At 37.9% G+C, this 15566-nt stretch overlaps 1 protein-coding gene across 3 annotated transcripts in view; it reads left to right on the top strand.

Annotated features, from left to right (window-relative positions):
* Positions 1–6434, top strand: part of ERICH3 (glutamate rich 3) — a 118685-nt gene extending 112251 nt beyond the window's left edge. For 2 of the 3 annotated variants that reach the window (XM_060202184.1, XM_060202183.1), the window contains one exon: positions 1682–5003. In XM_060202184.1, the coding sequence (XP_060058167.1) occupies positions 1682–4017 (2336 nt within the window). In that variant the 3' untranslated portion in view covers positions 4018–5003. Of the gene's footprint in view, positions 1–1681; positions 5004–5264 lie in introns of those variants that run through there. The other variant, XM_007528116.3, reaches the window with a different exon arrangement.
* The last annotated feature ends 9132 nt before the right edge of the window (positions 6435–15566 follow it).

Here is a 15566-nt window from a genome sequence, read left to right as displayed (position 1 = left end):
GAGATTGACATAATGGAATTACAGCTTATTTTATATCATGCAGTCCAGTTGTTTTCTTTAGATGAAAAAAATATTGATGTACAAGATTAAGATCAAGCTTTTATTTTCATATTATTCTGCATTTGAAAGTTTAAATACTTTGGCCATTTTAGCATGATCTCTATCTTCAGGATGAATAATTTTGAAAGAAGTCTATATTTTTGCTAAATAATTAATGCACATAAATGCTGTAAGTATATAATATATAAGTATAATAGGCATATATGGTGACAGTGAATTTACATGTATTGAAATATCCTAATTTGTACACCCAGATTTGCCAGGAAATTATCAGTGACAACTTGTGAAACATTTTAGGAAGCTTATTCTGTTGAATATAGTTTTAGACTACAAAGTTCTCTTTTGCTCTGTGATCTTGTTTTGCCAAAGGCAAATCAGTTTCTGAATGCAGATAGGAGGTATTCTGCCCTGTAATACAAATTGATGTCTTTAGTAAAATGTCTTACCTTGAGCTACAAAATTATTTGAAGGGAAATTTAGATAATAGTTTTCAGATGTGAGGATAATGTCTGAGATAACAATCAGCTCCACGGTATTATACCTTGGTGCTAAATGCCCACATGAATACAGGAAGCAGACTAAAGACAGCTTTAGGGGTCGGGCAGTGGTGCAGCAGGTTAAGCGCACGTGGCACAAAGCACAAGAACCTGCGTAAGGATCCCAGTTCGAGCCCCCTGCTCCCCACCTGCAGGAGAGTCGCTTCACAGGCGGTGAAGGTCTGTAGGTATCTGTCTTTCTCTTCCTCTCTCTGTCTTCCCCTCCTCTCTCCATTTCTCTCTGTCCTATCAAACAATGAACAACATCAACAATAACAGTAATAACCACAATAAGGCTACAACAACTAGGGCAACTAAAGGGGGAAAAATGGCCTCCGCTGTACAATAACCCTGAAGGCAAAAAAAAAAAAAAAGACAGCTTTATTATGGTGTTAGAAGGCACAATGATATTCAAGTAGATGTAATACTACTTTTCTTATTGTATATGCTTTCTACAGGCCCTAGTATTTTAAATTTAAGGAGATGTGTATTTCAAATTAAAGTAGAAGATGTGTGTGTGTGTGCACATATGTGTGAATCCATATGTGTGAAAGCCTTTTTTCCCAATATTTATGATTTTCAATTTTATGTATTTATTTATTTTGCCTCGGGTTACTGCTGGAGTTCGATGCCAGTACTACAAATCCACTGTTCCTAGTGGACATTTTTTTTCCATTTTATTATATAGAAGAGAGAAATTGAGAGAGGAGAAGGAGATAGAGATGGAAAGAGGGGGATAGATACCTGCAGACCTGTTTCACCGCTTGTGAGGGGTCAAACTTGGATTCTTGTGAGGGTCCTTGCATTTTGTACTATATGCACTTAACCAGGTGTGCCACTGCCCAGCCCCTCAATTTTACTGTAATATAATTGTTTCCGTCAAATTTAATAACATTTGTTTTCATCATGGTGTGTGTTAAGAGTTGAAAATATCATAGATTCAGGGAAATGTTTTGTATATAATATCAATGGTCCCTTGATATCATATATAAATTGGTTATAAATAATAGCATGGAGTATGTGTAATATTTTACCTTTTGTCCACATTGATTAAAGTAATTTTGTTTTCTAATCTCACTTTATAGAAACAAATCGGAATTTAGATGTGGAAGAAAGAGCAGCATACAGTCCAAGCAAGGAACCCAATCAGGGTACACCAGAAATGCATACACAGGAGAAGAAGGAAGCAGCAGCAGAAGATGCAGTGCCTCAGCATGGGGGCCATGCAGATACAGTAGAGGAAAAGGGGAATGCATCACTGCAGGAAGAAGAAGGGTTTGAGGAGGCTTCTCTGAGAGAGCAGAAGCCAACAGCAGAGCAGCCAGACTTACAACAGTTTGAAATCGAAAGAGAAACCCCTCTGGGTGCAGTAAATGGGGCTGAAGAAGAATGGAATGGAAAGCTGGGGAACGAGGGATTAAACTCCATGGAAAATGACACAGCAAAAGATTCTGGAGATCTGAATGAGGAGGAGTCTTCCAAAGAGCTTGATTTGATACAAACAGTATTTGAGACAGACGGAGTAGGTCCTGAAGGGGAAGTGGGTTTAGGGTTGGAGGGGCTTACAAACATGACAACAGCTCTGAACTCTGATTCCTTTCAGGAAACAGAGGCACTAGAGATGGAAGAGACTGAGAAAGAGATGACTGTTAGGGAGGCAACACCCAAAACAGCAGATGGGGAGGATAATGAACAGGAAGCATCCATAGACTTAGAGGGCAAGGAAACTGTGGTAAACATTGCATCCAGGAGACAGGATGGGTCAGAAAAAGCCGTAGTTGGGGAAGAAGTACCCAAAGAGGGGGAGAAAGTTATGGGAATGGAAACACCTTTGAGCACCTCAGCTTCTGAGAAAGCAGAGAAAATCCAGGTGGGTGTTTCAGAGGACAGCTTCGAGGAACTCTCTAAGGAAGACATGGAAAGGGAGGAGGATGAAATGGAAGCAGAATATAATACGGAAGATGAGAGAAAGGAAATGTTACCTGAGGAACTAGATGCAGTGAAAAAGAGGAGGAAAACTGAGATGCTAACAACACCTCCCAGGGAATCTGAATCTGAAAGAGCAGAACTAACAAGGGCAAATACATGTCAGGTTGATGACACTTTAGAAGCAGAGCAAAAGTTTAATGAGAAAGAGACGGCAATACTGAAGCAGGTAAGATCTGAGGAGACACAAGCTCTTCAAAATAAGATGGAATATGATTTTAAGAATAACGTGCCTATTGCAGCATCAGAATTGATTGAAGGCTTAGAGCCACATGGAGAGAATACCCTGAGTGAAAGAAAGGTGGCCATTTTTGAAGCAGTACCTGAATTTGAAAAGTCACTGGAAAATAAAACATCTCTGAGGAAAGAGGAAGCAGAAGAAAGACTGAAGGAAAACGAAGACACAGAACATATAAATGGCTCAGAGCTGCTTCTCAGGGAGAATGTGCAACTGTCAGAGAAGGATGAGGGTTCAGGCACAGAGAAAGACCTTGTGTTAAGCGTTGACAAGGAGCCAGCAAGAAAGGCAGAGGCACCTGAGGACACAGACACAGACCAGGGCCAAGACTATGCAGCCAAAGATGAAGATGACCTCACAGGACTACAGGGGCATTTTAAAGAGCAACAAAGAGTGGGGATCACAGTGGAGACCCAAGAAGGTATTCCTGAGGGAGAGTCCATGATGGTAAGGGAGTTGAGTGAAGAAGCCATATTTGAGACCTCAGAGGTGGAAATGAATAAAGAGGGAACAGGAGTGATAAAGATTACAAACACAGAGGCGGACAAGAACTTCCCCCAAGTTGTTCCTGAGGAAAATTTCCACCCAGTAGAAGCTGTCACAGCAACAGGAACAGCCACAGAGAAGGGAGAAGGGTTGGCAGACTTGAAGACAGCTGAGGAGAAAACAAAGGCAAATAAAGCCTCTTCCTTTTCAGATGTTGCTGAGGAGGAAACTTGGCACAAAGTGGATGAGTTATTAGGAAAAACAGCAGCTGCAGCAGAGGTAGCAGTAGAGGAAATAGCACGGAGTGGGGAGGAGGTGCCAGCGGAGGAGGAAGTGACTGTGAATTGGCCACCAGAGACTGGGGTGGGGAGGCTGGGAGAACTTTTAGATCCTGAAGGACAAGCCTCACAGCTTGGACAGGACCAAGAAAAGGGGGAAGTTGAGACTATGCAGGAGACAGGGCCAGCAGGAAAGAAGGCAAAAACAGGGAACCAGGATGGGAGGTTTGAGACAGGAGAAGCTGAAGACTTTAAACTGGAATTTTACCAAGAAATAGAGTCAGGGCTGATTAGTACTAGTCTACAAGAGGGGGAAACACTTCCCTTTAATAGCTATTGTACTGGAACAGGAGAAAAGCAAGAGCATAGAGAAGACCAAGTACAAAGGGAAAATGTGAACACAGATGTTTCCCTGTATGACAGGAAGGCCTAAGAGACTTCCTGGCAGAAGGTGAGTTTAAACCTCATCTGTTTGCAGGATTAAACAGACACTCCACCTGGGCCCCCTCCCCTTTGGGCTGACTCATCCACTTAACAGTTTCTGAGTAAATACAGAGTCATCAATTCTGTGCTACTTAGCTTCAGATTTTTTTTTGTCATTTAAAAAATTTATTTATAAAAACAACCTGCCAAAACCATAAGGTAAGAGTGGTAAAATTCCACACATTTCCTACCACCAGAGTTCCACATCCCATCCCCTCCACTGGAAGCTTTCCTTTTTTTTATCTTGGGAGAATGGACCCAGGGTCATTAAGGAGTGCAGAAGGTGGAAGGTCTGATTTCTGTAATTGCTGCTCTGCTGAACGTGAGGCATTGGCAGGTCGATCCATACTCCCAGCCTGTCTCTATCTTTCCTTAGTGGGGTGGGGCTCTGGAGAGATGAGGCTCCAAAGGAAATCAATCTAGGTAAGATGGTGATGGGACCAAAGCACACACAGGGAAACATTGTTACTCCTAGTGAAATCTTCAGTCACATTCTCTGTCTTTGTAAGTATGAGTCTTTATTAAAGCAGTGAGAACCCTATATTCCTTACAGTGTCCTAAATATGAAATACAGAGGGGCCAGGTGGTGGCACACCTGGTTAAGTGCACACATTGCAGTATACAAGGTTGCAGGTTTAACCCTCTTGTCCCTACCTGCAGAGGGAAAGCTTCATGAGCCATGGATCAGGGCTGCAGGTGTCTCTGTCTCTCTCCCTCTCTGTCTCCTCTCCCCCTCTTAGTTCCACTCTGTCTCTATCCAATAATAAATAAATAAAAGCACTAAGAAAGTTAAAATAATGAAATATACTGTACCACTGTACTATATGGATATACTACAGAAAGGAAAATTCAAACTGTTCCAGAATTTATTTCCATTTTAGTGCTTGAAAGGTTCACTGTGACTATATTTTTTAAATGGGCTCCATGCTTCTTCACTTGCACAGTTTTGTAAATTGAAATGATATATATATATATTCACATATATGTGATATATATATTCATTTATTTTACATAATACATGTATCCATTTATTTTACATATTTACATGTTATAGTAATAATATAAATAAGTGTATGAATATATGTAAAAGAATTGTTACTGAAGGCCAAAATTATCATTTCCTTTATTCTTGCTACTTCCTTCATATGATTAGTGCTCAGCTTACGCTCCTGAATGAGTATGTTCATTGTTTTTCAGGGTATCTTAAAGATGCCATCTGGAAGATTTAGAGAGTGAAGAGATTCACCGAACCATCCAGGAGGAAAACTGACTTTAGTTTTATTTATTTATTTTTAAATTATGCTTGTCTTTTTTCTAAACTGTCAGTGCTGATCAGTAGCACAGTGAAAATAATGAGAATAAATGAATGAGTCTGCAGGAACCTCCTTATAAATAGTGGTTCCCAATGGATAACACAGAAACCATTCATGTAACCAGCAAAGCTCAATGTCTACGTACAGAACAAATTTGGTAGGCTTTTATGAAAGGTCATCAGAATGCCCAGTCCTGATCTTGAGAATTTATTTACAACCAAACATTTAATCTAAATTTCATTTATGATAATTTCACTTAAAATCTGTGGCCTGGGGGTTTTAATGGTGTGATCTGTGAAAGGTCTTCCTATGTACAATCAATACAAATGATTGCTCTTAGCCTGGTAAATCCTTTTAGAAAAAGATACCACAATATTTGTATTTATACTTAAAAATTCACTACAATGGTCTGGGAAGTGGTGCAGTGGGTAAAGTATTGGTCTCTCAAGCAGGGGATTCTGAGTTTCATCCCTGGCATTTCATGTGCCAGAATAATGCTGTGTTTTTTTTTTTTCCCTTCTCTCCCCTAACTCTCATAAATAAATAATGTTTAAGGGTTCACTATTTCAATTTATGTGAATAAGAAGAGTAAGGTGGAACCTTTATATTCATATTCTCTTTCGGTTTGTGTATGTGTGTGTTTCCATAGTTTTGTTTTCTGAGGGAGATTAATAAGTGCTTGTAGCCTTTTGTCCTCAGGTATCTTACTGAGTAGGGACACTCAGATTCAAAGGAGTAAATAATTCAGCTAAGTGAAATGAGTAACAATATAAATGGTAAACTCTGCACACCAGCACACACACACACATAACATTCTAGACTTTGGTTGGTCATTCAGTGAAAAAGAAACTTGGGTTAAATTAATGTGCTATTCACCTTCCCAAGTTCTGTTATTTCAAACCTGTGAACTAACCTTGCAGTATATTGTACATTAACATCTACAATTACTTTCTTTTTATTTTATTTTTATTTATAAAAAGGAAACACTGACAAAAACCATAAGATAAGAGGGGTACAACTCCACACAATTCCCACCACCAGCACTCTGTATCCCCTCCCCTCTCCTGATAGCTTTCCTATTTTTTATCCCTCTCTAATTTAGCCCCAAGTATTGTTGTATATATATGTATATCAATGTGCTTCTTGGGGATTTTGATTTTTTAAAAAAATGTCTTTATTCATATACCATTGTTCTAAACGACATCTGTTTGGTCCTCAATTGCCTTTGTGAGGAGACGAAAGAAAATTTCCTAGAGCAGTGATTCTCCAGTCAAACTGCTATGTTAGACTTTTATAGGGGCACTTTCCCAAATGATTTGACCTCCAGCCCTACTTTAGATAGCCTAATTAGTTTTTGATATGTGTAGGTAAATACAAACATGCATATAGATGTTGTGTGTGTGTGTGTGTGTGTGTGTGTGTGTGTGTGTGTGTGCGTGTAAATTCCTCAGTTGACTCTACCCACAATTCAGAATGATTGCCATAAATCATTACATGTTCTATGCTGGTTGCCTTACATTTTATGTTCTTAAGCACCAGATGTATTATCCTTTTAGGTATGTATCACTTTAATAAATAAGGGAATAATTCAGTGATTAAAGATAAAAAATAGTCTGGTGGATTTCAGTATGGGTTCTGTTGATTACAATATGATCATCACCTATTTCAATTACAAATCCTTCCCTCTTTTCATACCTATTAAATTGTGACTGTGGAAGGGGGCTTAGCTATTGGTGTTTTAACAAGTAATTCTGATGTACAGTACAGTATGACAACTGCTGCCATGGATATTGATTGTATTGAGGATTAGTATCGAGAAAAATGGACTACAGAAGAACTGGGAACATTATCTCCCTACATCTGTCTCTCTGTTTCCACTTTTATTTCTCTCTAGAAAAATCGAACTCTCTACAGAAGTGTTGAGTTCAACTTTAAACTTATTATGACTATAATGATGTGCATATGATGGCCATCAGTCCCACCCTATGGTAGTATATCAGTTATCTGTCTAAGGGCTAAGGGCTGAATTGTATCTATGCCACATTCCATTTCAGTCACTGTTGAGCTGCGTTCCTGAGGGACACCATTATATGTTTCTCTAATCTCAACCTCAAGGCTACAAAGCACTTTGTATATATAGCACCTATGGAAAAGATTGTCAAAGTGTTAATTTAATTGAAGAAAGAGTTTTGTACAAAGTGCTAAATGGAAATTGCATTGGATTATTTTTATATTTAACACATTCCACCAAAACATTCTGTAACTCAATTCAACAATCTGCCTGTGTGTTTAACTGTGAAATTCAGTGTTGCGATTTTTTTGATTAAGTGATTTCTTTTCTTGCAACTACTATGTCATAAAATTATTTGTATATTTAACTAAATTGATTTTTCCTAGTTTCATTATTAAAAGCATAAACTGTATTTGCAGATACGTGGATTCATAAATTAGACCAGATTTTGAAAATTATCTTTATATTTTGCTTACAGAATATGAATGCCAAAGAGCAGAGCAGATAAAATTGATTTTATTGGGATCTATATTTGAATTTACATTTATGCTGATTGTGTCCATACATTGTTGCATACATGGGATAATTTTAGAGGGAAAGTTATTTTCATTGTGCTATAGGTAAATAAATAGAGACTTGGTATTGTGACTTGTCTAATCTCATTGTCAGTCTGAGGTCTTATTACCCCAAACTCTGACTTTTTTCATAACATAACTACCTTCTCAGAAGACATATTAAAATGACACTAAAAATATTTAATGTGGGCATCTACACATTATTTATTTGTAGTTGACAAAATGTCAATTTCAATATATCCTGTATCAGTGAGGAGTTGTACTTTTAGTTTATGTCAAATAACACAGGGACATTTTAAGTAACTTAATTAAAAAAATATAGACAAAGGTAGGCAGAAGTAATCTAAGTTACTTGAGTCAACTCTTTTCTATGGCTTTCTATGGTTGTGTTATAAGTTTGTAGTATAGCTGAGTTCTTAACTTTTCCTAAAATCAATATTTTTTACCACAATTATTGCTCTTGAAAAATGATTGTTTGAGACAAGAAATGGTAGCCTTAAGAAATACTCATTTAGTAAGTGAATTATTTTAACAGCTGCAAGAACAACCCAGGAGAGGTCACTTCTGACCTTAGGTAATATTTTCTCCTATGCCATATTATGTCATTTAAAAAAAAAGTTCCATGTCACCAAGGCCATAAGCAAGAGGTACAAGAGGGAATAAATACAGCTCACAGCCTTTAAAGTTGCTCTTAAACTCAATTTTTTAAAAAGTTTTTCCTTACCTCTAATATCATGCCTTATGACAAAAACTAAGTTCTTGAAAATAACAAGAACATAAACTCTGTAAGGTAATATACTGAATATTTAAAAACACTTCACTCCAGATTCATTCTAGCAGCCTCAGATAATTTAAAAATATGTGCAACCCCTAACTATCTTTGAATAACTCGATTCCACATTTCTAGAGAAAATGAGGTGTCTCGAAGATTCTCAGGACAAATCAGACATTTCCAAAGTCTTCGTAAGAACTCATTATTTGTCTAATTTGTCAAATGTTTCCTGGTACATATTATCTGTTATAACATCATTTATTTAATTAGTTTTATTTATTTATTTAGTTCCTAAGCCACTCTAGCCTTAGATTTTTTTTTTTCTTTTCTCTGCAGAGTTAGGGAAGCAAACAACAGCATCTAAATTTCTTCCAAGGTAGTGGGATCTGTGCTGGAATCCCTGGGTCATACTCATGACAAAACAGTTCACTACCCAACTGAGTTATTTTGTCAATCAAAATAAAAACTTTAGAGGCATAACTGAGGACAAAATTATAGAAGAACTCTCAAGTATTTAAGAACTTGCTTCTAAATGACCTCAAGATAATTAAATGTACCTTTGAGGAGAGATGAAGCTTTTCAAATGACTCACTGATAGGGCTACTTCTGTTCCATGTCCACATGCACTCCTGTCATAAAACACACTTTAAAACTAGTCTACCATCAAAATATTCCTTTTTAAATTTAATTTTATTATTATTTAAGAAAGGATTAATTAACAAAACCATAGGGTAGGAGGGGTACAACTCCACACAATTTCCACCATCCAATCTCCATATCCCACCCCCTCCCCTGATAGCTTTCCCATTCTCCATCCCTCTGGGAGCATGGACCCAGGGTCATTGTGGGTTGCAGAAGGTAGAAGGTCTGGCTTCTGTAATTGCTTCCCCGCTGAAAATGGGCGTTGACTGGTTGGTCCATATTCCCAGTATGCCTCTCTCTTTCCCTAGAAGGGTGTGTCTCTGGGGAAGCTGAGCTCCAGGACATATTGGTGGGGTCTTCAATCCAGGGAAGCCTGGCCAGCATCCTAGTGGCATCTGGAACCTGGTGACTGAAAAGAGAGTTAACATATGAAGCCAAACAAATTGTTGAGCAATCATGGACCCAAAGCTTGGAATAGTGGAGAGGAAGTGTTAGGGAGGTACTCACTGCAAACTCTAGTGTACTTCTGCTTTCAGGTATATATTTTGCGGTAGTTTATAGATAACGTGTGAACATATGCTCTCTCTCACAGAAACTGGTGTATATCTAGGTTTTGGGACTTTGTTAGAAAGTGAGCCACCTGAGATGAAATTAGAGTATACTATGAAAGGAAAGGTCGCACCTGAGTAATGAAGCTGAAGGGTGGTCATTCCACATGTGAAGTCTCTGGACACAGTCTGAAGTGAAGCATGTTGAGGTGGCAATCATTGCGTTGGTTAGGTTGTGATCGGCGGATGCAATATTATTTGATATGGATTGGGAGAGGCATATGGGAAAGTGGGCCCTATCCAAGGGTTCCAGGACTGGGGGAAGTAGGGGCTCTATAGTGGAGATGTGAGGTTCCTGCTGTCTTAAGGTTCAAAAAGACAATCGATAGTTAATGTTATCATCACATTATTTGTTAATTGGGTTAACTTTGAAAAGTCCTTTTGTTATGGTTTGCTGTACAGTACCCAGTATCTTGTATATAGCTGTGCTATTGGATACTTCTGATCTACTTGGTTTAGGCTTTTGAGAGAGTCCGCATATCAAATACATAGCCTATATATTAAAAAGATTCAGTTTGTGTTTTGAAAAACTTTGAGACAGACAATTGATTTTCTGCCTCTCAAATTAACTAGTGATATATATGTCTACATTTTGCTAGGAGTTTACATAAACACCATTCCCACCACCAAAAGACTGTGACCCATCCCTCCCACCCTTTCCCACCCCCCACTGGCCCAGGAAGCTGCATGTCTACCCCTCACCACAGGGTTTTTACTTTGGTGCCCTACTTACAATTTGGTCAGGTCCTGCTTTTAGTTTCCCTTTCAGATCTTCTTACTCAACTTCTGTTGATGAGTGGGATCATCCCATACTCATCTTAATCTTTCTGACTTAGTTCACTTAACATAATTCCTTCTAGCTCTGTCCAAGATGGGTCAGAGAAGGTGGGTTCATTGTTCTTGATAGCTGCATAGTATTCCATTGTGTATATATACCACAGCTTTCTCAGCCACACATCTGTTATTGGGCACCTGGGTTGCTTCCAGGTTTTAGCTATTATGAATTGTGCTGCTATGAACATAGGAATACACACCTCTTTTTGGTTGGGTGTTATGGAGTCCTTGGGGTATAACCCAAGGAGAGGAATTACTGGATCATATGGGAGGTCCATGTCTAGCCTTCTGAGAGTTTTCCAGACTGCTCTCCACAGAGGCTGGACGAATTTACATTCCCACCAGCAATGTAAAAGGGTTCCTCTGTCCCCAAAACCTCTCCAGCATTTGTTGCTGCTGTCCATTTTGATGTATGCCATTCTTACAGGAGTGAGGTGGTATCTTAGTGTTGTCTTAATTTGCATTTCTCTGACAATCAGTGACCTAGAGCAGTTTTTCATATGTTTGTTAGCATTTTGGAACTCCTCTGTAGTGAATGTTTTGTTCATATCTTCTGCCCATTTTTGGATGGGGTCATTTGCTTTTTTGGTGCTAAGTTTGCTGAGCTCTTTATATATTTTGGTGATTAGTTTGTTGTCTGATGTCTGGCATGTGAAGATCTTCTCCCATTCTGTGAGGGGTCTCTTTGTTTGTTTAATAGTTTCTTTGGATGTGCAGAAGCTTTTCAATTTGATGTAGTCCCATTGGTTTGTTTCTGCTTTAGTCTTCCTTGCAATTAGGTTTGATTCATCAAAGATGTCCTTGAGGTGTAGGTGAGAAACTGTTTTACCAATGTTTTCCTCTAAGTATTTGATTGTTTCTGGTCTGACATCTAGGTCTTTGATCATTTGGAGTTGACTTTTGTTTCTGGAGAGATAAAGTGGTTCAATTTCATTCTTCTGCATGTTACAACCCAGTTTTCCCAGCACCATTTATTGAAGAGAGCCTCCTTTTTCCATTTAATGCTTTGGGCCCCCTTATCAAAGATTAGATGTCCATAGGTGTGGGGATTTATTTCTGCGCTTTCAATTCTGTTCCACTGGTTTGTGTGCCTATTTTTGTTCCAGTACCATGCTTTTTTTATTATGATGGCTTTATAATATAGTTTAAGGTCTGGGAGTGTGATGCCTCCATTTCTGTTTCTTTTCCTCAAGATGGTTTTGGCAATTCTAGGTGTTTCATGTTCCAGATAAATGATTGTAGTGTTTGTTCTATTCTCTTAAAGAAGCTTGGTGGAACTTTTATGGGTATTGCATTAAATTTATATATGGATCTGGGGAGAATATTCATTTTGATGATATTTATTCTTCCAATCCATGAGCATGGGATATCTTTCCATTTCTTGGTATCAGTTTCTATTTCCTTGAGTAGCGACTCATAGTTTTTAGCATACAAGTCTTTCACTTCTTTGGTCAACTTTATTCCTAGGTATTTGATTGATTTTGCTGAAACAGTAAATGGGAGTGATTTCTGGATGTCTTCTTCTTCAGATTTAGGGTTTGCATAAAGAAATGCCACTGATTTTTGTACATTGATTTTGTAGCCTATCACATATATAGCAATATAGCAATATTGCCTAATAACTTCCAGTAATTTTCTGCTGGATTCTTTAGGTTTTTCTATGTATACTATCATATCATATGCAAATAGTGAGAGCTTGACTTCGTCCCTTCCAATCTCTATTCCTTTGATTTCTTTCTCTTGCCTGATTGCTATGGCAAGAACTTCCAATACTATGTTGAAGAGTAACAGTGACAGTGGACATCCCTGTTTAGTCCCCGATCTGAGGGGGAATGCTTTCAGCTTCTGTCCATTGAGTATGATGTTGGCTGTAGGTTTGCTATATATAGACTCCACTATCTTGAGGAATTTCCCATCTATTCCCATTTTTTGTAGAGTTTTGAGCATGAATGGGTGTTGGATTTTGTCAAAGACTTTCTCTGCATCTATTGAGATAATCATGTGGTTTTTGGCTTTGCTTTTATTGATGTGGTGAATGACATTGATTGACTTATGGATATTGAACCAGCCTTGCATTCCTGGGATGAATCCCACTTGGTCATGATGAACACTCTTTTTGATATGTTGCTGTATCTGGTTGGCCAAGATCTTGTTTAATATTTGGCATCTATGTTCATCAGCGATATTGGTCTGTAGTTTTCCTTTTTTGTTTTGTCCCTATCAGATTTTGGTATCAGGGTGATGTTGTCTTCATAGAAGGTGGAAGGGAGTATTCCTGTTTCTTCAATCTTATGGAAAAGCTTAAGAAGTATGGGTACTAACTGTTTCCTGAAAGTTTTGTAGAATTCATTTGTTAAGCCATCTGGTTCAGGACTTTTGTTGTTGGGGAGATTCTTAATAACGGTTTCAATTTCTTTGTCTGTGATTGGTGCATTTAGATTTTGTAGTTCTTCTGGGTTCAGTTTTGGAAGGGTATATGCTTCTAGGAATTGTTCCATTTCTTCCAGATTCTCTAGCTTGGTGGCGTATAGTTCTTTATAGAAGTTTCGCAGGATTCTCTGGATTTCTGTGGTGTCAGTTGCGATATCTCCTCCATTGTTTACAATTCTATTAATTTGAGTCTTCTCTCTTTTTTGTTTGGTGAGTCTGGCTAGGGGTTTGTCAATTTTGTTTAATCTTTCAAAGAACCAACATTTGGCTTCATTGATCTTTTGTATGGTTCTTTTATTTTGAATGTTGTTTATTTCTGCTCTAACTTTAGTGATTTCTGTCCTTCTGGTTGCTTTAGGGTTCCTTTGTTCCTCTTCCTCTAAGTCCTCGAGGTGTGCAGTAATGTCGTTCATTTGAGCTTCTTGGTGTTTAATATGTGATTTTATGGCTATAAGTTTCCCTCTCAGTACTGCTTTACCTGTGTCCCAAATATTTTGATAGGTTGTGTCTTCATTTTCATTTATTTCCAGGTACATTAGAATTTCCTGCTTGAGTGAGTCTCTGACCCAGTGGTTCTTAAGGAGTATGTTGTTTAGTTTCCAAATTCTGTTACTTTTACTAATTTTCTGTTTTTTTTTAAATATTAATTTTACTCCACTGTGGTCTGAGGGTTACTAGGGATGATTTTGATGCTCTTGAATTTATTGATGCTGTCTTTGTGGCCTAACATGTGGTCTATCCTTGAGTATGTTTTGTGTGGATTTGAAAAGAAGGTGTATTCCAGTTTTTTGGGGTGAAGAACTCTGAAAATGTCCAAGAGGTCTAGTTTATCAATCTCTTCATTCAATTCTCTTGTATCTTTATTGGTTCTCTGCTTTGTTGATCTAAGTGTGAGAGTGGGGTATTGACGTCTCCCACTATTATTGTATTACTATTGATGTATTTTTGAAATTCTTTCAGTAGGTGCTTGATGTACTTAGATGGTTCCTCATTGCATGCATAGATGTTAATAATTGTTAAGTCTTCTTGGCTGATTGATCCTCTAATCATTATGTAATGTCCTTGCCTATCTTTTATTATGTTATTTAATTTAAAATCTATCATGTCTGAGATGAGAATGGATGTTCCTGCCCTTTTTTGTGGTTGTTAGCCTGTATGATAGTTTTCCATCCTTTCACTTTAAGTCTGTGTTTATCTTGTTGTGACAGGATTCTTGCAAGCAGAATATGGTTGGATTATATTTTCTGATCCATCCCCACACCCTGTGCCTTTTGATGGGTGAGTTTAAGACACTGACGTTTATTGATATTATGGATTTAATGTACTGTAGTGCCATTGTTCAAAAAAATTTTTTTGTTTGGTCTGATATATTGCAAGTATTATAGTGATGTTCTTGTTATTAGAGGTCTTTTAGAACCTCTTTCAGGGCCGGCTTGGTGATGGTTGCCTCCTTTAACTGTTGTTTGTCTAAGAAGGTTTTGATCCCTCCATCTAGTTTCAATGAAAGTCTAGCAGGATATATTATCCTTGGTTGAAACCCTTTTTCATTCAGGGCTCGATAGATATCTTACCATTCCCTTCTGGCTTTTAGAGTTTGAGTGGAGAAGTCTGCAGATAATCTTATGGGTTTTCCCTTGTATGTGACTTTTTGTTTCTCTCTTGCAGCCTTTGGGATCCATTATTTATCCTTATTTCTTCTCATTGTGACTATGATGTGTCTTGGTGTCTTCAGGTCTGGGTTGATTCTGTTTGGTACTCTCTGGGCCTCTTGAATCTTGATGTCCTTTCTGTTATTCAGGTCTGGGAAGTTTTCTTCTATTATTTCCTCTAGAATGTTTGCTTCCCCTTCCTCTCTTTCTTCCTCTGGCAGGCCAATTATACGAATGTTACTTCTTTTGAGATCATCCCATATGTCTCTGTTGTTGTTTTCAGTGTCTCTCAATCTCTTTTTAAGCTCTTTCACCTCTTTCTTCATTTTCTCTAACTCATCCTCTGTCTGACTAATTCTGTTTTCTGCTTCTGTTAGTCTGCTTTCCCTTGCCTCAGCTTCTTTCTTTATTACAGCTATTTCAGCTTTCAGTTCTCTAATTGCCTCAAAATAATCAGTATTTTCCTTGGGGGTCTCAACTGTTGTTTCCCTAATACTGCCATTCCTTTACTCCAGTGTTGTTTTCATTTCTGTGATTAATAAGTTTATTATTGCTTGCATACTTTTCTTATATATGGTTACTTCTGGCTGATTTGTAGTTTCTTCTGGGCTCTTGTCTTCATTCATTGGATAGCAGTTTTATTTGTTTTTGATCTACCCATTTTT

This window comes from Erinaceus europaeus, chromosome 11 (assembly GCF_950295315.1).
Source record: "Erinaceus europaeus chromosome 11, mEriEur2.1, whole genome shotgun sequence".
Taxonomy (NCBI): Eukaryota; Metazoa; Chordata; class Mammalia; order Eulipotyphla; family Erinaceidae; genus Erinaceus; species Erinaceus europaeus.
Note: the sequence above shows the minus strand (reverse complement) of the source record. Positions and strands in the feature narration are given on the sequence as shown.